Source organism: Scyliorhinus torazame, chromosome 6, assembly GCF_047496885.1.
Source record: "Scyliorhinus torazame isolate Kashiwa2021f chromosome 6, sScyTor2.1, whole genome shotgun sequence".
NCBI classification, from domain to species: domain Eukaryota; kingdom Metazoa; phylum Chordata; class Chondrichthyes; order Carcharhiniformes; family Scyliorhinidae; genus Scyliorhinus; species Scyliorhinus torazame.
In genome coordinates this window covers 21,260,926-21,285,781 of record NC_092712.1, presented here as the reverse complement: position 1 = coordinate 21,285,781, position 24,856 = coordinate 21,260,926, and the positions used below count along the sequence as shown (strand labels likewise).

General features: G+C 51.1%; 1 protein-coding gene across 6 annotated transcripts in view; it reads left to right on the top strand.

The window, feature by feature from the left end:
• The window catches only part of LOC140424705 (uncharacterized), a 429,538-nt gene that overhangs the window by 98,536 nt on the left and 306,146 nt on the right, over positions 1-24,856 (top strand). For all 6 annotated transcript variants that reach the window (XM_072508006.1, XM_072508009.1, XM_072508004.1 and 3 more), the window contains exon 16: positions 8,574-8,606. In XM_072508006.1, the coding sequence (XP_072364107.1) occupies positions 8,574-8,606 (33 nt within the window). The remainder of the gene's footprint in view (positions 1-8,573; positions 8,607-24,856) is intronic.

The window sequence follows — 24,856 nt, the reverse complement described above, 5'->3', positions numbered from 1 at the left end:
GGTTTAATTCCCAACCTAGCAATGACACTAAGAGCCATGCTCTTAGAATCCTTACAGTCCAGAAGGAGGCTATTTAGCCCATCGTGTCTGAGCACACGACCTAGGCCCAAACCCCAGCCCCATCCCCGTAACCCCTCCCAGCCTTTGGACACCTGGGGCGATATAGCATGGCAATCTTTGGACTGTGTGACGAAACCTGAGCACCCGGAAGAAACCCACGCAAACACAGCGATAACGTGCAAACTCCACACAGACAGCCACCCAAGGTTGGTAATTAACCCAGGTCCCTGGCACTGTGAAGCCGCAATTCCAACCACGGTGCCACTGTGATGCCCATTTTGAGAAAACACCAACGTTGGCATTGGAAGGAACCAGGAGCAGGACTTCCAACTGGTTAAGTAGGTCTTGCAGTTGTCAAGTCTTTGATTTACTTTGACCCAAGACAATCCATCATTCTGATCTTTGGGGCATCGCTGATGGGATAGGAGCCATTCTATTCTATAGCGTGGAGGATGACTCAGAAAGGCCAGCTGCCTTCACCTCTAGACCACTTTCTGACGCTGAGTTTAAATGCACGCAAATTGAGAACGAAGGCCTCACCATAATCTTTGGCAGCAAGAAATTTCACCAGTGCATTTATGGGTGACGTTTCACAATAATAATGGACCAAGAGCCTCTGCTGGGGCTCCATCATCAAGATAATGTTATGTGGATTATGCAGGCCAGGTGGATTGGCCTTGATCAATGCGCAAGCAGGGGAGTGGGCCTCGGTAGAGAACTCTTGTGGAGGTTCGGTGCAGACTTGTTGGGCTGAATGGCCTCCTTCCACACTGTATGGATTCTATGGATTCCATAGGCCAATACCACCAATCGTCTTTGTTTCTGACGGTCAATGACTACATCTTTCAAGAAAGGTCAAGTACACAAATTGCAAATGCCGATGCACTGAGCTGGTTCCCACTTCCAAAGAACCTGGCATCTCCACTGGCATCCCAAGAAATCATCTTGGCATTGAATGTTTTGAACATCCGGCTAGTTTTGGCTGGTTGCATAAATAATTGGACCCAACGTGATCCAGTCCTGACCAAAGTGAAACACATGATCCTAACCGGGTGGCATCACGACAAATCTGATCAATTAGGAGTTTGCCTTACTGGTAGGGACGAACTCGGTTGTGAGGATGGAGTCATGGGATCCTAAGTGTTAATACCACCCCTAGCCCGAGAGTGGTTGTTGCAAGAATCACATAATGCCCATCCGGGCCAGACAGAAGTGGAAATGCTCACTCGTAGCTGCATTTGGTGACCTGGCATAGATAAGGACATTGAACAAATGGTGCGCCAGTGTGGCCCTTGCCAGACATAGCAGCAGCTGCCCTCTACAGCCAATCTCTGCCCTTGGGAGTGGCCTAGTCGCCCATGGACGAGGGTACCTGTGGATGTCACTGGTCCTTTCTTGGGCAAGATGTTTCTCCTTTTGGTTGGCGCACATTCAAAGTGGTTAGAGGGTCAAGAGATGGAACAACGACCTTGACGGCTACTTTAGGAGTTTTGTGGCGTGTGTTTGCTATGCTTGACCTCGCCAAAGTAATAGAGTCTGATAAACGGAACTCTTTTCACTGGAGAGTACTTTCGGCACTGCGTCCGAATGAATGGCATTCGCCATTCCAGACCAGCTCCCTCTCCCCCTGCCTCAAATGGGTTAGTGGAGAGAGCAGTGCAGACATTTAAAGCAGCTATGAAGAAACAATCCAGCATGATGGGCCATCCTCCCCAGACCCAATTGGACTTGGTTCTCCTGATATTGGGAGGGGGTGGGGTTGGTGGAGGTACAGCAGGTCTTCCAGAGGAAACAGCACATTTCACGAAACTGGGACCGGTCGTTCCAAGTGAGGGACCTGGCCCTCGTCAGACACTATTGCTACCCCAGGCCAAAATGTGTCCAAGTTAGGCTCATTTTCATACACGGTGGATTTGAATGGCAGGAAGCAGGTTGACCACGTGAGAAGCTGGGGGACCACAACCTGAATTTTGGAACTGTTGGAGCCCGCAGGCAGCACCAGTGCTCCTGTAGTAGAGCCAGAACAGAATGAAAGCAGGAGTCCTAAGGAGGCCCCATTAATGATCCAGGAACAAGCTACAGAAGCGAATAACCCTGCGGAGTTGGTTGACCATCAGTAATATCCTGCCAAGGATGACGACATCATTACCTCCAAGCTGGAGGAGATAGTTGGGGATTAAGGCGGTCTATGAGACCCAATACATTAATGCTGTGATCGACTGTTTTGGACTCTCTTCCATCTGTTTCCTCACCCTTGTGTTGTATATAGTTATTGGTTTTAATTTTGGATTTGATTATCACGTGTACTTAGGTACAGTGAAAAGTATTGTTCTGTGTACAGTCCAGACAGATCGTTCCGTACATAAATACACAATGTAAATACATAGACACAGTCATCGGGTGAACCATATGGAATATAGTACTGCTACTTAGTAGAGAAGATGTGTATTGAGATAATTTCAGTCCATAACAGGGTCATTCAGGAGTCTGAAATCAGTGGGGAAGAAGCTGTTTTTGAATCTGTTAGTGCGTGTTCTCAGACTTCTGTATCTCCTGCCCAATGGAAGAAGTTGGAAGAGTGAGTAAGCCGGGTGGGAGGGGTCTTTGATTATACTGCCCGCTTTCCCCCGGCAGCGGGAGGTGTAGATAGAGTCAATGGATGGGAGGCAGGTTCGTGTGATGTACTGGGCTGTGTTCATGACTCTCTGAAGTTTCTTGCGGTCCTGGGCCGAGCAGTTGCCATACCAGGCTGTGATGCAGCCCGATAGGATGCTTTCTATGGTCCATCTGTAAAAGTTGGTAAGGGTTAATGTGGACATGCCGAATTCCCTTAGTTTCCTGAGGAAGTATAGGCACTGTTGTGCTTTCTTGGTCGTAGCGTTGATGTGGGTGTCCGAGGAGAGATTGTTGGTGATGTGCACACCTCGGAATTTGAAACTGCTAACCATCTCCACCTCGGCCCCGTTGATGCTGACAGGGGCGTGTACAGTACTTTGCTTCCTGAAGTCAATGACCAGCTCTTTAGTTTTGCTGACGTTAGCTGCCTCATGGCGCTGAAGACTGTCGTGATATTCAAACATACATCATAGCACATACATAATGATAGACAGACCAACGGACCAATTAGCACACATAACACGACAGCCAATCACAGACAAGAGCAGACACAGTATAAGACAAGAAACACAACACTTCTTGGGCAGTCCATCTGGAGACGGCACAGGGCCAGGACCTCAAAGCAAGACACTCACACAGTCACAACGTGCTGAGTACCAAGCCAGATGTATAAATAGTTGGATGGAATAAAACTGCGTTGTACCAATCGCAACCGTGTTGGTTCGTCTGTACCTCAGTGCACCCAACACCACAAAGACCAGGGTTCAATCCCGGCCCTTGGCCTCTGCCTGCGTGGGGTTTGCACATTCTCCCCATGTCTGCATAGGTCTCACCCCCACAATCTAAAACGATGTGCAGGGTAGGTGAATTGACCACGCTAAATTGCCCCTTAATTGGAATAAAAAGAATTGGATACTCTTAGTTTATAAAGAATGTTTTGCTGAAGTTGAGGGAGAGATTGTTGGCTTTACACCATGTTACCATGCCCTAGCTCCCTCCTGCACTCTGACTCATCGTTGTTCGAGATCCAACCTACTACAGTCGTGTCATCAGCAAACCTGTGGGTGGAGTTGGTGCCAAATTTTGCCACACAGGTGTGTGTACAGGGAGTATAGTAGGGGGCTAAGTACACAGCCTTGCGTACTATTTGGGTCTGTCGTGGAGGAGGTGTTGTTGTTATTCTTACTGATTCTGGTCTATCGGTCAGGAAGTCGAGGATCCAGTTGCAGAGGGAGGAATCAAGTCCTAGGTTTTGGAGACTTGATATGAGCTTGGCTGGGATTATGATGTTGAAGACAGAGCTGTAGTCAATGAATAGGAGTCTGACATAGGAGTCATTGTTGTCGAGATGCTCCAGGGATGAGTGTAGGGCCAGGGAGATGGGGTCTGCTGTGGACCGGTTGTGGCTGTAGGCGAACTTCAATGGATCAAGGAATTCTGGGATACGGAGTTGATGTGTCTCATGACCAACCTCTCAAAGCACTTCATAATGATCACTGTCAAGGCCACCGGACGGTAGTTGTTGCCTGGTTCTTCTCTGGCACCGGTATGATGGTAGTCTTCTTGACGCAAATGGGAACCTTGGAACCGAGTAGGAAGAGGTTGAAGGTGTCCGTGAACACACCCGCCAGTTGGCCTGCACAGGATCTGAGTACATGGCCAGAGCCTCTCAGGACCTGTTGGTTTCCGATATGGGTGTGTCCAAGGCTGCTGGGGCAGTTGGCAACGATTTGATGGTTCCTGCTCAAAACAAGCACAGAATGCAATGAGTTCATCGGGGAGGGGTGCACTGCTGCTGGAGATTCTATTTGGCTTTACTTTGCTGCCCGTTATGTTGTTTAAGCCTTGCCACAACAGGCGAGAGTCCATGTCGTTAGTCTGTGACTGTAGTTTAGTCTGATATTGACTCTGGGCAGAGATTTCCTGTCTAGGTCAGGGTCTTGTAAATATGTTATTGATGGACTTCAGGATGAGAGGGCACACCTCCTTTACGGGGAGTGCCCTCGCGGTCCATGTGACTAGCTCAGTGATCAGGGCCTAGCGTGCAGGAGCGCACGAACCTCGACAAATGATGAAAACATGTGGGACCCGGGGAGCAATGTTCTGGTCAGAGTGAACCTGGGAACCAGAGTGTGGAGATTCTCTGCAAACTGTATACCCTTGTTAATTGCAAATACAATCTTTGTTCTTCTTTAATGATTCCTACTTTGTATTAAGACCGTAAGCCCATAAGACATAGGAGCAGAATTAGGCCACTCGGCCCATTGAGTCTGCTCCACCATTCAATCATGACTGATATGTTTCTCATCCCCATTCTCCTGCCTTCTCCCCATAACCCCTGATCCCCTTATTAATCAGGCACCTATCTATCTCTGTCTTAAGGACACTCAGTGATTTGTCCTCCACAGCCTTCTGCGGCAAACAGTTCCACAGATTCACCACCCTCTGGCTGAAGAACTTCCTCATCATCTCTGTTAGAGAGGATCGTCCCCTCAGTCTGATGCTGCGCTCTCAGGTTCCAGGTTTTCCTCCTAGTGGAAACATCCTCTCCAGGCTCATTCCCCAATACCAGGTCCAGTACTGCCCGTTCCCTAGCTGGAACTGCCCCTTCCCCTAGTTCGAACTGCCCCTTCCCCAGTTGGAACTGCCCCTTCCCTAGTTGGAACTGCCCCTTCCCCGAGTTCGAACTGTCCCTTCCCTAGTTGGAACTGCTCCTTCCCCAGTTGGAACTGTCCCTTTCCCTAGTTGGAACTGCCCCTTCCCCTAGTTGGAACTGCCCCTTCCCCTAGTTGGAACTGCCCCTTCCCTTGTTGGAACTGCCCCTTCCCCAGCTGGAACTGCCACTTCCCCAATTGGAACTGTCCCTTCCCTAGTTGGAACTGCCCCTTCCCTAGTTGGAACTGTCCCTTCCCTAGTTGGAACTGTCCCTTTCCTAGTTAGAACTGTCCTTTCCCTAGTTGGAACTGTCCCTTCCCTAGTTAGAACTGTCCTTTCCCTAGTTGGAACTGTCCCTTCCCTAGTTAGAACTGTCCTTTCCCTAGTTGGAACTGTCCCTTCCCTAGTTGGAACTGTCCTTTCCCTGGTTGGTTTCATGTTCAATTAGACATTTCATGCCAGACTTTTACTGAAATCAAATTCCACCTTCTGCCCTGGTGGGATTTGAACCTTGGCCCCCAGAGCCTTACACTGAGTCTCTGGATTACTAGTCCAGTGACAATACCACTGCGCCATTGTTTTCCCTTTCACACTGTTGGTCAAGGCAAGTGTGCAAAGATTTGAAAGCTGCAACCTTTGGTAGCGATAGAAATTTTCATTGACTTTTACTGACTCTGAGTTCATAAGTATATAAGAACATGAGAATTAGGTACAGGAGTAGGCCATCTGGCCCCTCGAGCCTGCTCCGCCATTCAATGAGATCATGGCTGATCTTTGTGGACTCAGCTCCACTCTCCGGCCCGTACCCCATATCCCCGAATCCCTTTATTCTTTACAAAGGTATCTATCTTTTTCTTAAAAACGTTTAAAGAAGGAGCCTCAACTGCTTCACTGGGCAAGGAATTCCAGAGAATCACAACCCTTTGGGTGAAGAAGTTCCTCCTACACTCCGTCCTAAATTTACTTCCCCTTATTTTGAGGCTATGCCCCCTAGTTCTGCTTTCCCCGACCAGTGGAAACAACCTGCCCGCATCTATCCTATCTATTCCCTTCATAATTTTATATGTTTCAATAAGATCCCCCCGCATCCTTCTAAACTCCAATGAGTACAGTCCCAGTCTACTCAACCTCTCGTCATAATCTAATCCCCTCAACTCTGGGATCAACCTAGTGAATCTCCTCTGCACTCCCTCCAGTGCCAATATGTCCTTTCTCAGGTAAGGAGACCAAAACTGAACACAATACTCCAGATGCGGCCTCACCAACACCCTATACAATTGCAGCATAACCTCCCTAGTCTTGAACTCCATCCCTCTAGCAATGAAAGACAAAACTCAATTAGCCTTCTTAATCACCTGTTGCACCTGCACACCAACCTTTTGCGACTTGTGCACCAGCACACCCAGGTCCCTCTGCACAGCAGCATGTTTTAACATCTTACCGTTTAAATAATAATCCATTCTGCTGTTATTCCTCCCAAAATGGATAGCCTCACACTTGGCAACATTGAATTCCATCTGCCAGACCCTAGCCCATTCACCTAACCTATCCAAATCCTTCTGCAGACTTCCGGTATCCTCTGCACTTTTTGCTTTACCACTCATCATAGTGTCGTCTGCAAACTTTGACACATTGCACTTGGTCCCCAACTCCAAATTGTCTATGTAAATTGTGAACAACTGCGGGCCCAACACTGATCCTTGAGGGACCCCACTAGTTACAGGTTGCCAACCAGAGAAACACCCATTCATCCCCACTCTCTGCTTTCTGTTAGTTAACCAATCCTCTACCCATGCTACCACTTTACCCTCAATGCCATGCATCTTTAGTTTATGCAGCAACATTTTGTGTGGCACCTTATCAAAAGCTTTCTGGAAATCCAGATATACCACATCCATTGGCTCCCCGTTATCTACTGCACTGGTAACGTCCTCAAAAAATTCTACCAAATTAGTCAGACACGACCTACCCTTTGTGAACCCATGCTGCGTCTGCCCAATGGGACAATTTCCCTCTAGATGCCCCGCTATTTCCTCCTGAATGATAGATTCCAGCATTTTCCCTACAATCGAAGTTAAGCTTACCGGCCTATAATTACCCGCTTTCTGCCGACCTCCTTTTTTAAACAGTGGTGTCACGTTTGCTACTTTCCAATCCTCTGGGACCACCCCAGAGTCTAGTGAATTTTGATAAATTATCACTAGTGCGTTTACAATTTCCCTAGCCATCTCTTTTAACACTCTGGGATGCATCCCTTCAGGGCCAGGAGACTTGTCTACCTTTAGCCCCATTAGCTTGCCCAATACTGCCTCCTTAGTGATTACAATCATCTCAAGGTCCTCACCTATCATATCTTTATTTCCATTAGTCACTGGCATGTTATTTGTGTCCTCCACTGTGAAGACTGACCCAAGAAACCTGTTCAGCTCCTCAGCCATTTCCCCGTCTCCTATTATTAAATCTCCCTTCTCATCTTCCAAAGGACCAATATTTACCTTAGCCACTCTTTTTTGTGTTATATATTTGTAGAAGCTTTTACTATCTGCTTTTATGTTCTGAGCCAGTTTACTTTCATAGTCTACCTTACTCTTCTTTATGGCTTTTTTAGTAGCTTTCTGTTGTCCCCTAAAGACTTCCCAGTCCTCTAGTCTCCCACTAATTTTTGCCACTTTGTATGTTTTTTCCTTCAATTTGATACTCTCCCTCACCTCCTTAGATATCCACGGTCGATTTTTCCCCTTTCTACCGTCTTTCTTTTTTGTCAGTATGAACCTTTTCTGAACACTGTGAAAGATCGCTCGGAAGGTTCTCCACTGTTCCTCAACTGCTTCACCATGAAGTCTTTGCTCCCAGTCTACCTTAGCTAGTTCTTCTCTCATCCCATTGTAATCACCTTTGTTTAAGCACAAAACACTAGTGTTTGATTTTACCTTGTCAGTTCGGGAGGAAACAACCATGATTTCTGCTACAGGTCACTTAACAATGATCTTAGCTGATTTTCCTCATCTTCGCCCAGCCCACCACTCCCAACATCACCAAATGATTGTCATTGGATGCCTGTGTAACTATATTAATGCCTTTAAAAAAATGAAGAAGGTTGAGTTGAAAGTTTATTCGAGAAGTCATTAGTTGAAAGAACTTTGTTCATTATCAGTAAATATTCTGTATTGTTCTGCTTGTACTTTGATAGAAACATTCATTCCTTCAATTTTTTTGGACATATTTCTACTTTCTCTTAACAGGGAATGAAAGATTGGCGGAAGAACTTGGTGTGGGTGAGTTGTATAGTAAAGGACTTTATTTTGGATATGGCCACATTTTTAAAGTTCCCATTATTGGTGTTAATCAATGGAAACTGTTTACCTCCAGGGCACCTCCCCAGATTTATTTATTTTTCATATAAAATGTACTGAGACAGAGTTTCCACGATCTTCTTCAGTCTTCCTGCTGTATCCCTAGCGCAGAAATTCCGAAAAGCAGCAATCTTACGCCAAAATCACAGCAGTAGATCAAGATACCTCACACAGAAATTACAAATGATATTATTTTCATCACTTCTTCATTCATCCATGATGAGATTCAGGGACTGGAAAGTGATCGGGTGAGTTGGGTCCGGGGCGAGTCTGCTTGTGTTATTGGTGTGGGGCCTGGTGCCTGATGCTGAGCTGTCAGCAGCAGTTCATTCTCTTTGGAGTTCATGTATTAATTTAACAGTACCTAAGTATCAACGTTTAACAAATAAACATAAATAAATGAACAATATAATTAAGCAATTAATTAAAACACATTCACGATACGATGGAAGGCCAGGTGATATGTTACGGCTACAGCAGGTGTGAACTTCGAGATGCTGGTGTGACTCAGAGCAAACACGTCTGCAGTTAGTGTTTGCAGCTCAAGGAGGTTTGGCTCAGAGTCAGTGAGCTGGAGGCTGAGCTGTGGACACTTCAATCCATCAGGGAGGGAGAAAGTGCCCTCAATTCCTTCTCCCAGGAAGCACTCACACTGCTTCGGATAGGATCTTCTGATCTGGTCAGTGGTCAGGGACAGGGGATTCACCTGAGGAAGGAGCAGTGCTCCGAAAGCTAGTGCTTGAAACAAACATGTTGGACTTTAACCTGGCGTTGTAAGACTTCTTACCAGGGACAGGGGAGTGTGACTACAGGTAACTGGACCCAAATAGCAGGAGTGCTGGGCCATCAGTTTCTGCAATTGGCAACAGGTTTGAGATTCTCTCAGCCAGTTTGGATGCGAATGGGGGGATGCAGGGCGGATGGGCAAAACTGACTGTGGCACCGTGGTACAGGAAGCCATTCAAGTTGGGGGGAGTTGTAGTGGTAGTAGGGGACAGTAGTGATGGGGATTGATTCTGTTCTCTTCAGCAAAGAGCAAGAGTTCAGATGTTGTGTTGCCTGCCCAGTACCAGGGTTTGGGACATCTACTCTGGGCTGGAGAGGAACTTGCAGTGGGAGGGGGGGAGGATCTAGTTGTTGTGATACATGTAGGTACCAATGACATAGGATTGCAGAAAGAGGTTCTGCATTGAGATTATGAGGAGCTCGGCACTAAATTAAAAAGCAGAACCTCGAAGGATAGAATCTCTGGATTATTAGCTGAGCCATCTCTAAATTGGCATATGGGACACAGAATTTGATGTATACTTGGCTCAAGGAAGTGTGGGAGAAATGGGTTCCAGTTTGAAGGGCACTGGGGAAAGTGAGGCGGTGCTGTTTGGATGATCTACACCTGAATCATGCTGTGATCAATGTTCTTGAACCGCATAACTAGGGCAGTAGAGAGGGTTTTAAAATAAATAGTTGAGGGAAGGGATAAAATGTTGACAGATGTGGGACAGAATCATCCCACAAATCAGCAATTTCTGATGTTAGGCAGGGGACGTAGTGTTGCAAACACCGATGCCAATGGCAGGTTTTCCTGCCGTACTGCACGGCATTTGGGCAAAATATGACCAGGTACGGGTTTCAACGTTGGATCGCTGGCAGGGCAGCCCATGATTCACCCACCATGACCTTCGAGCTCCCGTAATCCAGGCCCTACATTTGAAGGGCATTTTTCAAGGGTTAGGAAGCTCCTGGTCAGTCCTTGCCACCAAATGGATGCTCAGTCTTCAGTTCATTTGATGTCTGATCAAAACTCCACCACACTACACGACTGAGTGAGGGCAGCTTCAGTCACTCAGTTACTCCCTGTGGGCTCAGCACAAGTGCTGGAATTAGCCTAACCTGCACCCCAAACTGAGAGGTTTGCTTGGACCATGAGGCCTAATGTTCAATACCTCAGAGCACTGCTCTCAGTGAGTGATAATCGCTTATTGTCACAAGTAGGCTTCAAATGAAGATACTGTGAAAAGCCCCTAGTCACCACATTCCGGCGCCTGTTCGGGGAGGCTGGTACGGGAATTGAACCGTGCTGCTGGCCTGCCTTGGTCTGTTTTAAAAGCCAGCTATTTAGCCCTGTGCTAAACCAGCCCCAAGTCCAACTGAGTGACCCAAGCCCAGCTGTCACCAGAGGATCATCAAACACGTTCCGTCGTCTGATGCTTCTGCCGTCCCATTGCACTCGGTTGATTCTGAAGTCTGCGTACGAAGGTTAGCACAGCAGGAGCAATCATTGGCACTCTCAGGAATTAGTATTGCTTGAGTGGGCATAATTGCTTCAGAAGACAGACTCCAAGCATGGCAATGTAGCTGTTACTGAACTGTCTCAGCTGTGGAAGAATACTCACTCTTAAAATGCTTTGCCTGGGAGAGTGGCCGAGGTGGATTGCAAAGGAGGTTTCAAAAGAGAGCTGGATATATAATTGAAAGTGAAGAACTTAGAGGGCTACGGAGATAAGGCTGGGGAATGGGACTAGCTAGGTTGCTCTTTTGGGAGCCGGTCAGACATGATGGGCCGAACAACTTCCTTCTGTGCTGTAAATAACAGAAAAACAAATTGTTTGGCCCAATTGTCCCCCCTGGCCCTCACTGGCCCAATTGTCTCCCCAATTGACCCTCACTGCTGCCCTTGCTCCAGAACCACGGGCCAGCTGTGAACAAACTACTGTGGAGACTTAGCTCTGAGTGTAATGAGACACAAATTTATTTTCATGTGTTTCCGGCGTTGAATGGCGCAAAGCGGGGTTCGCCATCGATGGTAGTGTGGTAAACCACTGTGTTCCTATATTAAGGGTTGTACGGTAGAACCTGCACTACAGGTTCACCTGGGCCCCTGCGTGCTAGCTCCGCCCAGGAGCCGGGTTATAAATATGCGTGGCCTCCAGCTCGCAGCCATTTCGCCAGCTGCTGTAGGAGGCCACACTTCAGAGACTAATAAAGCCTCAGTTTGAATTCAACTTCGTCTCCGGCCAAATTGATCGTGTCTCAGTTTATTAGTATCTGATTCAGAAGATGGACCTCCGGATTGAACCAGATCGACTGCAGCTGGATCCACGCGCAAGCGACGCCAGAAAGGACTTCCAGCACTGGCTAGCTTGTTTTGAAGCGTATATCAACGCAGCGCCGACCCCTGTTCCAGAGGCTCAGAAGATTCAAATCTTGTACACCAGACTCAGCTCTAAAATCTTCCCGCTGATCCAGGATGCGCCCAATTATGCTGCCGCTATGACTCAACTCAAAGAGTTATGAGCAGAAGACAAACACGCTCTTCGCCAGACACGCGCTCGCAACGCGTACTCAACTACCTGGTGAGTCAATCGAGGACTTCTGCAGGTCCCTGATCCCACTAGTTCGGGACTGTGACTGCCAGGACGTTACAGCTAAGGAGCACTCAGATCTCCTTATGCGGGACGCTTTTGTAACTGGGATTGGGTCCGATGTTATCAGGCAGCGGCTCCTAGAAGGGGCCACGCGCAGCCTCGCAGAGACTAAAAGACGAGCGCTTTCCATGACGGTCGCCCTGCGCAATGTACAGTCCTACGCCCCCAGCCGTACGGCCCTCTCCTCCTACGTTTCATGGGTCCCATAGGCAGCCGCCCCAACGGGGACGCTACCCACCCAATACGCCTGCACTACGCGCCAGCCAGTGATCTCCGGAGTGCCCCGATGCTATTTTTGCGGCCAACAAAGACACTCCCGCCAACGCTGCCCGGCCCGCGCTGCCCTTTGTAAGGCCTGCGGGAAGAAGGGCCAGTACGCAGCGGTGTGCCAGGCCCGCTCAGCGGCAGCAGTCGCCCCCACACCCCCGCGGTCATGGACAATGGGCGCCGCTATCTTCCCCTCCTCCCCAGGCCATGTGCGAGCAATGGGCGCCGCCATCTTCTTCCCCGCACCAGGCCCGCTCAGCGGCAGCGGTCGCCCCGACCACCCCCAGTCACGGACAATGGGCGCCGCTATCCTCCCCTCCTCCCCAGGCCATGTACGAGCAATGGGCGCCGCCATCTTCTCCCCCGCACCAGGCCCGCTCAGTGGCAGCGGTCGTCCCCACCCACCCCCCCGGTCACGGACAATGGGCGCCGCTATCCTCCCCAGGCCATGTGCGAGCAATGGGCGCCACTATCTTCTCCCCCACACAACACGTGCGTTTCACGGGCGCCGTCATCTTGCTCCACCCCCTCAAAGTGTATTCCATGGGCGCCACCATTTTGTGACTCCCAGGACCTCCGGGCGCCGCCATCTTGTCCACCCCGCAGCACACAGAGACCAACGGCGTTTCAGGACCCCGACGCAGCGGCCGCCTCACTAGCCGACGATCAACCATGACTCTCATCCATGGTAATCGACCAGTCCAGACCACACACTCTGACCAACGCATCCACCAGCGTGAAAGTCAACGGCCACGTGACCTCCTGCCTACTGGACTCCGGGAGCTCCGAGAGCTTTGTACATCCAAATACGGTAAGGCGCTGCTCCCTTAAGGTACACCCTGCCAATCAAAGTATCTCCCTGGCCTCCGGATCCCATCACGTCGCAATCCGGGGGTACTTCACGGTCACGCTCACAGTCCAAGATGTAGAGTTCCACGGTTTTCGCCTCTACGTCCTCCCTAACCTTTGCGCTGCACTTATCCTCGGCCTGGACTTTCAGTGCAACCTCCAGAGCCTGACCCTTAAATTCGGCGGACCCTTACCACCCCTCACTGTGTGCGGCCTCGCGACCCTAAAGGTCGATCCTCCTTCCCTCTTTGCCAATCTAACTCCAGATTGCAAACCCGTCGCCACCAGGAGCAGACGGTACAGCACCCAGGATAAGGCCTTCATCAGGTCGGAAGTCCAACGGTTGCTTCAGGAGGGAGTCATCGAGGCCAGCAACAGCCCCTGGAGAGCTCAAGTGGTAGTGGTTAAGTCTTGGGAGAAAAATGGAATGGTCGTGGACTACAGCCAGACCATCAACAGGTACACGCAGTTCGACCCGTACCTCCCACCCCCCCCCCCCCCCCCCCCACGCATATCTGACATGGTTAATCTGATTGCACAGTACCGGGTCTTCTCAACGGTGGACCTGAAATCCGCTTACCACCAGCTCCCCATCCATAAATTGGACGGGCCATACACCGCCTTCGAGGCAGACGGCCAGCTATATCACTTCCTTAGGGTCCCCTTCGGCGTCACCAATGGGGTTTCAGCCTTCCAAAGGGAGATGGACCGAATGGTCGACCAGTACGGCTTGCGGGCCACGTTTCCGTACCTCGGCAATGTGGCCATCTGCGGCCATGATCAGCAGGACCACGACGCCAACCTCGCTAAATTTCTCCGCACCGCCACTCACCTCAATCTCACGTACAACCAGGAGAAGTGTGTGTTCCATACAAACCGCTTAGCCATCCTCGGCTACATGGTCGAGAACGGAGTTCTGGGGCCCGATCCCGACCGCATGCGCCCCCTCATGGACCTTCCCCTCCCCCACTGCCCCAAGGCCCTCAAATGCTGCCTGGGGTTCTTCTCGTATTACGCTCAGTGGGTCCCAAACTATGCGGACAAGGCCCGCCCACTCATACAGTCCACTCATTTCCCCCTGACAGCAGAGGCCCAACAGGCCTACGCCCGGATCAGAGCTGATATTGCCAAGGCCACAATGCACGCTGTAGACGAAACACTTCCTTTCCAAGTAGAAAGCGACGCATCGGACGTCGCCCTTGCCGCCACCCTCAACCAGGCAGGCGGCCCGTGGCATTCTTTTCCCGCACCCTCCATGCCTCCGAAATTCGGCACTCATCTGTCAAAAAGGATGCCCAGGCTATCGTTGAGGCTGTGCGACATTGGAGACATTACCTGGCCGGCAGGAGATTCACTCTCCTCACTGACCAACGGTCGGTTGCCTTCATGTTCAACAACACACAGCGGGGCAAGATCAAAAATGACAAAATCTTGCGGTGGAGAATCGAGCTCTCCACCTAATACTACGAGATTAAGTATCGCCCTGGCAAACTCAACGAGCCCCCAGACGCCCTATCCCGAGGTACATGGGCCAGCGCACAGGTAGACCAACTCCGGACCCTGCACGACAGCCTTTGTCACCCAGGGGTCACTCGGTTGTACCACTTCATTAAGACACAACATTTCCCCTACTCCGTCGAGGAAGTAAGGACGATCACCAAGGACTCAGCGTGGATTTCAAAGGCCCCCTCCCCTCCTCTGACCGACACACGTATTTCCTCAGTGTGATCGATGAATACTCCCATTTTCCCTTCGCCATCCCATGCCTTCCCCAGGAAGTCCACATCCGGGGTATCACTCCCAACTTGGCTCACAGCTCCGGGAACCGTGCTTCTCCGTAAACATGTGCGGCTCCACAAGGCGGACCCATTGGTGGAAAGGGTGCACCTGCTCCACGCAAACCCCCAGTACGTTTACGTGGCGTTCCCTGTCGGCCGCCAGGATACCGTCTCCCTCAGACCTGGCACCAGCAGGTTCCGCCCCCACACACCCCCCGGCGCCAACCTCCCCTCCCCCGCCACCCCCATCACTCCCCCTAGGACCGTCCGTCCTCCCCCTGCCCACCCCTGTTGATGAAGAGGATTTTGGCACGCTCCCAGAGTCAACTTCGACCATGACAGCACCAACATCGCCGGCTCCACTTCGTCGATCCCAGAGGACGATCAAGGCGCCGGACCGGCTGAACCTCTGACCGGCCCACCGGATGACCAGAGCCTTTTTTTTTTCACTGTTGTGTAAATATTAAAGATTGCGAATTGTATATAGTTCTCCACCACCCCCGCCGGACTCAATTTTAACAAGGGGTGAATGTGGTAAACCACTGTGTTCCTATATTAAGGGTTGTACGGTAGAACCTGCACTACAGGTTCACCTGGGCCCCTGCATGCTAGCTCCGCCCAGGAGCCGGGTTACAAATATGCTTGGCCTTCAGCTCGCAGCCATTTTGTCAGCTGCTGTAGGAGGCCACACTTCAGAGACTAATAAAGCCTCAGTTTGAATTCAACTTCATCTCCAGCCAAATTGATCGTGCCTCAGATAGGGAGGGAACAATCGCATTCTTCTTTACGCTCTCAGAAAATGCACCTAGGGCCTTCTCATGATATTTTCCAATCACATTGCCAAGAACGGAAGCAGTAAATCCTGGCCCTGATATATCAAAGAGTAAAGACAAAGAAAGAGAGGAAGTTACCAATATGGGTAACAGGATTCAGGCCATGAACAGAAGGGACAGAGAGTAAGATTATATCCCAAAATTGGGTTTCATGCCGGCTTGAATTTCCCAAGGGATCTTCCGCTGGTTCCAGCCATGACGGATCGTGAAACCTGCTGGCCAGTGTGAAACTGATTAGCATCCTGGTATCGGGATTCAGATGATGGCCCAGTTTGAATCTTCCAGCCATTCCCAATTCTCTGCAAAACACATTGCTGCAAAGCACATCTGGAATAGCGTGGCGTGCAGATGTTGTGCACCCACTGGAGCAAAGCCGGTTGCTGCCTCTGGAGTTTGGAATGGAGGCCGCCAGCAACCCTGGACCCTGGAACACCCCGGCAGTGGGGGGAGGAGCATCCAAAGGTGGACCTTCTAGATGCAGTGTCATCGAGGCGGTTCACCTTCGGGACTCAGAATGCTCTTGGAAGTCCTTCTTTCTCAGGAGGTCTATTTTTCCGTCCTCAGAGTGTTCACGGAGCACCATGTTCATTTTCAGAAGGTCTGTCTTCTTTCTTCAATAGTAAGTTAACGATGCTGAGCACCTTTCAACATGGCGCCCAGATATGATGGTGAGCCATGTGCCATCAGGCCTGCGCCGCCACGGAATACGGCGCAAACACCCGGTCGTATAATTAATCAGGTTGGGATGAAAGATATGCAGTATTTTCCCGCCAACCTCTACATTGGGAAACATTCCACATTCCCACCTGCCATGTGACGGAAGGTGAAATCTTCCCCTCGGTGAACAGCGCACTGGTTAAGGGGAGAAAACCGGAATGTAACTCTCCAGCTGCACAGACGTGTTTTCCCTCCAGATGTTAGAGCACACATGCGAAAAGAATCTGCGGATGAGGTTTTCGCTGTCATTCTGATGGGCAAGGTATGATCGAGCCGGTAAAGCTGGCTGCATAGAGATCAGGGTGCCCTGTAAAGGTAAAAATATTCTCCCCCACCCCGACCTCCACCCTATACCTTGTGGCAGGGTCACTTGGGGCCCCCCCTCCCCCGACAAACATGTGCCCACCCCCCCCCAACAAGGCCGAGCAGCACTTAAGCTGCCCTTGCTCAGCCAACTGCAGCCAGCTCACAACAATGGCACGGTGGAGACCAGCTCCAAGATTTGGGACGCTGACCTGGGGAGGGTCCTGAACATGGTGGAGGCCAGGAGGGATGTCCTGTTCTCCCGGCAGTCCCAGAGGATGAGCCACAAGGCAGCCAGTGCTGCCTGGGCCAAGATGGCGGCAGCAGTCAGCTCGGGGACTGTGACCAGGAGGACTGCCTCCAGTGCCAGAAGAAGGTCAACAACCTACACTGGGTAGCACGAGAGAGGAGACACCAACAACTCCCTAGAGACCACCCGCCCCCCCCCCCGGCAAACCCCCAGGCGCCCCCCCAACCCTCCCTCCACACCCTCCCCTTCATCCCTTCCTCCACCCCCCCATTCAACACCCCCACACCAACCCTCCCTTCACCACCCTCCCCCCACAACTGTGAACCACATGTGTGGTAACGATGCCCACTCTGTGTCTCCACAGGAAAAGCTCTCCCACAATTGCCGGGATAGGGCCTAGACTGGCGGTGGGGTGGCGGACTTCAGAATCCTCCTCCTTTGAGGAGCGGGCCCTGGAGGTGGCCGGGGTGGCCGAGGCCCGGGTGGTCACCAGTGCGGAGGCTGGCAGACGCCGCAGCGGTGGGGAATCACCAGGCTCCACCCGCAGGACCTGTCAAACGTGAGTAGTGATTGCCTAACTGACTGACCCATCCCTCCCACTGACCACATGTCCATTCTCCTGGAGTTCCAGCAGCCGACGACGCTGGCCCATCCCGGGCGGCTCCCACTCCCGACTCCGAGGAGAACACCTCGGTGGAGAGCTCTGAGGACGCAACGGTTATAGTTTCTGCACAGCTGTCACCCTCACCCTCCACCAGCACAGTTACACACACCTCGGTGGGACATGTTAGTGGACAGGCTTCTGGGGCACAATTTGTCGAACACCACACTGCTGCTGATGCACATCAGGTGGAGGCAGGAACCCCCCAGGCAAGACAGCAGTCGGAGGGCTACTGCATCTCAGGACCCAGCTGGGTCCCAGCCTGATGCTGAGCCTCAGGAAGTGGGTTACCCGGAGCTGATGGAGATGATAGGGAGTAGCCGGGACATTCAGAGGGCGATATCAGCGTCACTCCAGCAGATCCATAACCGATTGGAGGAATTGCAGAGGTACCGGGTGTCATAATAGCCATGCATGTATATAATGAGACGCAGACAGGCAGTGATTGACACACAGGATGACCAGTAAGCACACAGCACAGTGCAGCCAATCACCAGACAGGACACTACAGCTATAAAGCCAGAGGGCACTAGCTTTCCCGCTCTCTCGGGACCCAGCCACTGAGACAGTCAGAGTCCACGAGCTAGCACAGTGCAAACACCATGCGGTGGCTAGTAAGTCTGGTCAGGCTACTACAAGGTCTCCAGTCAGTTCAGTATAGTGTCAACCCACAGTTAAATATATATAGCAGTTCTATAGTTGAATAAAAGAGTGTTGGATCTTCTCCAGTGTTAGTCTGTTTCTAGTTTCCCTGCATCGAGTGCAGTCCACACCGAACCAACCTGCCTAACACATCATGGTACCAGAGTGATACTGATCTTGACGGACCTACCTCGAGTGAATCAGCATTGACCAGCAAGCAGCCATCCGGTGAAATGGAAAACATCCAGCCTCCTCCGCAGCTCCGCATCTCCGGCAACCTCGGCACCAATTGGAAAATCTTCAAGCAAAAGTTCCTCTGGTACATCGAGGCCTCCGACCTCGAAGCAGCATCGGATGCCAGGAAGATCGCGCTATTTCTCTCCACCGCGGGGGACTACGCCATCCACATCTACAACTCCCTTACGTTCACTGACGGCGAAGACAAAACAAAATTCAAAACAGTCCTGCTGAAGTTCGACAGCCACAGCGACATTGAGGTGAATGAGAGCTTTGAACGTTACATCTTCCAGCAGAGGCTTCAGGGTAAGGATGAATCTTTTCAGTCCTTCTTGACCCATCTCCGCATCCTAGCGCAGTCATGTAACTATGACTCGACGGCTGATTCCATGATCCGGGATCAGATCGTTTCCGGGGTCCACTCTGACTCCCTTCGGCAGCAACTCCTGAAAATCAAACAGTTGACCCTCTCTGTCGCTATTGAGACGTGCGTTGTCCATGAGCTTGCTAAGAATCGTTACTCCCACATCAGGGCGGCAGAAACTGCAAAGCTGGCCTCCCACGAGGCGGAACGGGTGCAGGTCATGGCACAAATGCAGGGCCTGAGCATCGAGGAGAGTGGCCGTTTCGCACGCTTTTCCTGGGTCCCTGCGCATGTGCGCCACGACCGAGTGGACGACGAGCCCGACAATCCGACTGCGTAGGTGTGTACATCGACCGACCACACTGCGCATGCGCGATGGCGCACAGAACGCGCTGATGTCAGCGTCATGATGTGTCTGAATTGGGGCTCCGCCCACTTAAAGCGGCAATGTCCGGCAAAAGGATGCCGGTGTCTCCAGTGTGGCAAGCTTGGCCACTACGCAACCCTTTGTAGATCTGCTCCACCGCTCAGCAGCCAGCGATCCCAGCTGCAGCGCAGAAGTGTCCGCTCAATACAACAAGGCATGCCAGATTACGATCCCAACAGCCCAACAGACCCTGATGCTGAGTGCCTTAAGTCCCCATACTGGGTCGGCATCATAACTACATATGCGCTGCCTTCCACCACAACGGCGAAACGCCTCTCGATCCTCAGTGTGGATCCCGACGACGAGTGGTGTGCTGTCCTTATAATTAACAAGGCTCGCATCCGATTTAAACTGGACACCGACGCATCAGCGAACCTCATCTCACAATCCGACCTCGACACCATCCGCGCCAGACCAAGCATTCTTCCACCAGCCTGCCAGCTCCTTGACTACAATGGCAGTGCCATAGCTGCCAGTGGCTTGTGTCAACTGGGGGTATCCAATAAGGCGACCAAGGCAACATTACAGTTTGAAATCGTCAGGCCTGACAGGGCATCCCTGCTCGGTGCTCGAGCCTGCAAGCTCCTGAACCTGGCTCAGCGAGTCCACACCATGTCATCATCACCGGCGACGGCCTCACCTGATGGAAACTTGCAAGCCGACATATACAACATTATCACGCAGTACCACAGCATCTTCGATGGAATGGGCACGCTCCCGTACGGATATAAAATCCTGCTCAAGCCGAACGCCACCCCTGTAATTCATGCACCTCGCCGGGTGCCGGCGCCCCTCAAGGATCATCTGAAGAAGCAATTACAGGACCTCCAAGACCAGGGCATCATATCGAAGGTCACAGAGCCAACAGACTGGGTCAGCTCCATGGTCTGCATAAAGAAGACATCAGGGGAGCTTCGCATTTGCATTGATCCTAAGGATCTAAACCGCAACATCATGCGGGAGCATTACCCGATCCCGAAACGTGAAGAGTTGACCAGTGAGATGGTCCATGCCAAATTCTTCACTAGGCTGGACACCTCCCGGGGTTTTGGGCAAATACAGCTGGACGCATCCAGTCGCAAGCTGTGCACGTTCAACACCCCGTTTGGTCGCAACTGCTACAACAGGATACCTTTTGGTGTCATATCTGCCTCCGAAGTGTTTCACCGCATCATGGAGCAGATGATGGAGGGCATAGAGGGGGTGCGAGTATACGTGGACGACGTGATTATCTGGTCCACAACACCCCAGGAACACATCGCTCGCCTCAAGCAGGTCTTCCAGCAATTCATGAACATGGTCTCCAGCTCAACAGGGCCAAGTGCTCATTTGGTCAATCGGATATTAAGTTTCTAGGTGCCCACATCTCGCAGCAGGGCATGCGGCCAGACGCCGACAAGGCCTTGGCGATCAACACCATGAAGACACCAGAGGACAAGAAGGCGGTCCTCCGCTTCCTCGGGATGATCAACTTTCTCGGGAAATTCATTCCCAATATGGCGTCCCACACCACGGCCCTCCGCCATCTCGTCAAGAAGTCAACGGAATTCCAGTGGCTGCCCACACATGAAGAGGAATGGCGTGAGCTGAAGGCAAAGCTCACCACAGCCCCAGTTCTAGTGTTCCTCGACCCAACCAAGGAAACCAAGATATCAACTGATGCAAGCCAGGACGGCATTGGGGCGGTGCTCCTCCAGCGAGATGACTCCTCGTCCTGGGCTCCAGTGGCGTATGCCTTCAGGGCCATGACGCCCACTGAGCAACGATATGCCCAGATCGAAAAGGAGTGTCTGGGTCTCCTGACAGGAATAGTTAAGTTTCGTGACTACGTTTACGGCCTGCCGAAATCCACGGTGGAAACGGACCACAGGCCTCTAGTCCACATAATCCAGAAGGATTTAAATGACATGACACCTCGGTTACAGCAAATTCTTCTTCGACACCACCGCGATGACTTCAAACTTGTCTACACGCCAGGCAAAGAGTTCATCATTGCAGATGCCCTATCCCGGTCCATCACCACACCGTGTGAACAAGGTGACTTCATCTGCCACATAGACGCGCAAGTGCAATTGTGTACCACAAACCTCCCAGCCTCTGACGAACGGGTGGTCCAAATTCGTGAGGAACTGGCCAAGGATCCTTTACCGCAGCGCGTGATGCAGCACCTTACCCATGGCTGGCAGAAGGGATAATGTCCCCGATTCTTGAATGTAAAAGACGACCTGACGGTGGTGGAGGGAATCCTTCTGAAACTCGACAGGATCGTAATTACTCAGAGCATGCAGGCTATGGTGCTGGGCCAACTCCATGCGGGTCACCTTGGGGTTGAGAAATGCTGACGCAGAGCTCGGGAGGCGGTTTACTGGCCGGGCATTAGCCAGGACATTGCCAACACGGTCCTCAACTGCCCCACCTGTCAGAAGTTTCAACCGGCTCAACCCAAGGAAACACTGCAACAACGCGAGATCATAACCTCTCCATGGTCCAAAGTAGCTGCAGACCTTTTCCACGCCAAGGGGCGTGACTATGGACTCCTGGTTGACTACTTCTCCAGTTACCCAGAAGTGGTGAAACTGTCCGACCTCCCGTCGAAGGCGGTCATCAAAGCCTGTAAAGAAACGTTCGCCAGGCACAGGATACCGCTCATGGTAATGAGCGACAACGGTCCATGCTTTTGCAGCCAGGAATGGTCTGATTTTGCACAGTCCTACAACTTCCATCACGTAACCGCCAGTCCCCACTACCCGCAATCAAACGGGAAGGCCGAGAAAGGGCTCCATATTGTAAAGCGGTTGCTGTGCAAAGCTGCAAACTCAGGCTCTGACTTCAACCTGCCGATGCTGGCATACAGGGCAACCCCACTGCCCACTGGGTTGTCTCCAGCGCAGAATCGCACTCTGAGGACCACAGTTTCAGCCATCCACGTTCCAGACCTCGACCACCTCACGGTCTTACATAAAATGCAGCAGTCACAGGCCCAACAGAAGGCCAATGAACAAAGAACAAAGAACAAAGAAATGTACAGCACAGGAACAGGCTCTTCGGCCCTCCAAGCCCGTGCCGACCATGCTGCCCGACTAAACTACAATCTTCTACACTTCCTGGGTCCGTATCCCTCTATTCCCATCCTATTCATATATTTGTCAAGATGCCCCTTAAATGTCACTATCGTCCCTGCTTCCACCACCTCCTCCGGTAGCGAGTTCCAGGCACCCACTACCCTCTGCGTAAAAAACTTGCCTCGTACATCTACTCTAAACCTTGCCCCTCTCACCTTAAACCTATGCCCCCTAGTAATTGACCCCTCTACCCTGGGGAAAAGCCTCTGACTATCCACTCTGTCTATGCCCCTCATAATTTTGTATACCTCTATCAGGTCTCCCCTCAACCTCCTTCGTTCCAGTGAGAACAAACCGAGTTTATTCAACCGCTCCTCATAGCTAATGCCCTCCATACCAGGCAACATTCTGGTAAATCTCTTCTGCACCCTCTCTAAAGCCTCCACATCCTTCTGGTAGTGTGGCGACCAGAATTGAACACTATACTCCAAGTGTGGCCTAACTAAGGTTCTATACAGCTGCAACATGACTTGCCAATTCTTATACTCAATGCCCCGGCCAATGGAGGCAAGCATGCCGTATGCCTTCTTGACTACCTTCTCCACCTGTGTTGCCCCTTTCAATGACCTGTGGACCTGTACTCCTAGATCTCTTTGACTTTCAATACTCTTGAGGGTTCTACCATTCACTATATATTCCCTACCTGCATTAGACCTTCCAAAATGCATTACCTCACATTTGTCCGGATTAAACTCCAGCTGCCATCTCTCCGCCCAAGTCTCCAAACAATCTAAATCCTGCTGTATCCTCCGACAGTCCTCATCGCTATCCGCAATTCCACCAACCTTTGTGTCGTCTGCAAACTTACTAATCAGACCAGTTACATTTTCCTCCAAATCATTTATATATACTACAAAGAGCAAAGGTCCCAGCACTGATCCCTGTGGAACACCACTGGTCACAGCCCTCCAATGAGAAAAGCATCCTTCCATTGCTACTCTCTGCCTTCTATGGCCTAGCCAGTTCTGTATCCACCTTGCCAGCTCACCCCTGATCCCGTGTGACTTCACCTTTTGTACTAGTCTACCATGAGGTACCTTGTCAAAGGCCTTACTGAAGTCCATATAGACAACATCCACTGCCCGACCTGCATCAATCATCTTAGTGACCTCCTCGAAAAACTCTATCAAGTTAGTGAGACACAACCTCCCCTTCACAAAACCGTGCTGCCTCTCACTAATACGTCCATTTGCTTCCAAATGGGAGTAGATCCTGTCTCGAAGAATTCTCTCCAGTAATTTCCCTACCACTGAAGTAAGGCTCACCGGCCTGTAGTTCCCTGGATTATCCTTGCTACCCTTCTTAAACAGAGGAACAACATTGGCTATTCTCCAGTCCTCCGGGACATCCCCTGAAGACAGCGAGGATCCAAAGATTTCTGTCAAGGCCTCAGCAATTTCCTCTCCAGCCTCCTTCAGTATTCTGGGGTAGATCCCATCAGGCCCTCGGGACTTATCTACCTTAATATTTTTTAAGACACCCAACACCTCTTCTTTTTGGATCTCAATGACCCAGCCAATGATGCAGATGCCACGGATCTACCCGCGCTGGCCCCAACTGATCATGTTCGTGTCCAGTTGCCTGAGGGTGGCTGGTCAGCCATAGCTGTTGTGATCAAACAAGTGGCCCCAAGATCTTTCCTTGCCTGCATGGCAACAGAAGGGCATTGCGAAGGGTTCCACGCCCACTACCTGACCGCAGTGCTCCGCCACCTATAATGCTTCCTCCGGACGTACCCTGCCACGAGGCCACCGATCTACCAGCAATCCTGCTGGCCCACGCGACCACCGCGATGGCAGCGATCCCACCTATCCATGTGCAGGCGGCTCCTGATCCACCTCTGCGGCGATCGACAAGAATTCATCGCCCACCACAAAGACTGAATCTGTAGACTGAACCTTTGTACATTTTGTGACTGAATTCATCGATTTAACCTTTGTAAATATTGTTTTGTTTGCCAGCTGCACTATTGACACCTTCCCATGTAATATATATATATATGCATATATACCTTAGCATTTACTAAAAAAAGGGGGGGAGGTGCCATAATATCCACTCATGTATATAATGAGATGCAGACAGGCAGTGATTGACACACAGGATGACCAGTAAGCACACAGCACAGTGCAGCCAATCACCAGATAGGACACCACCACTATAAAGCCAGAGGGCACTAGGTTTCCCGCTCTCTCGGGACCCAGCCACTGAGACAGTCAGAGTCACGAGCCAGCAAATGCAAACACCATGCGGTAGCTAGTAGGTCAGGTCAGGCTACTACAAGGTCACCAGTCAGATCA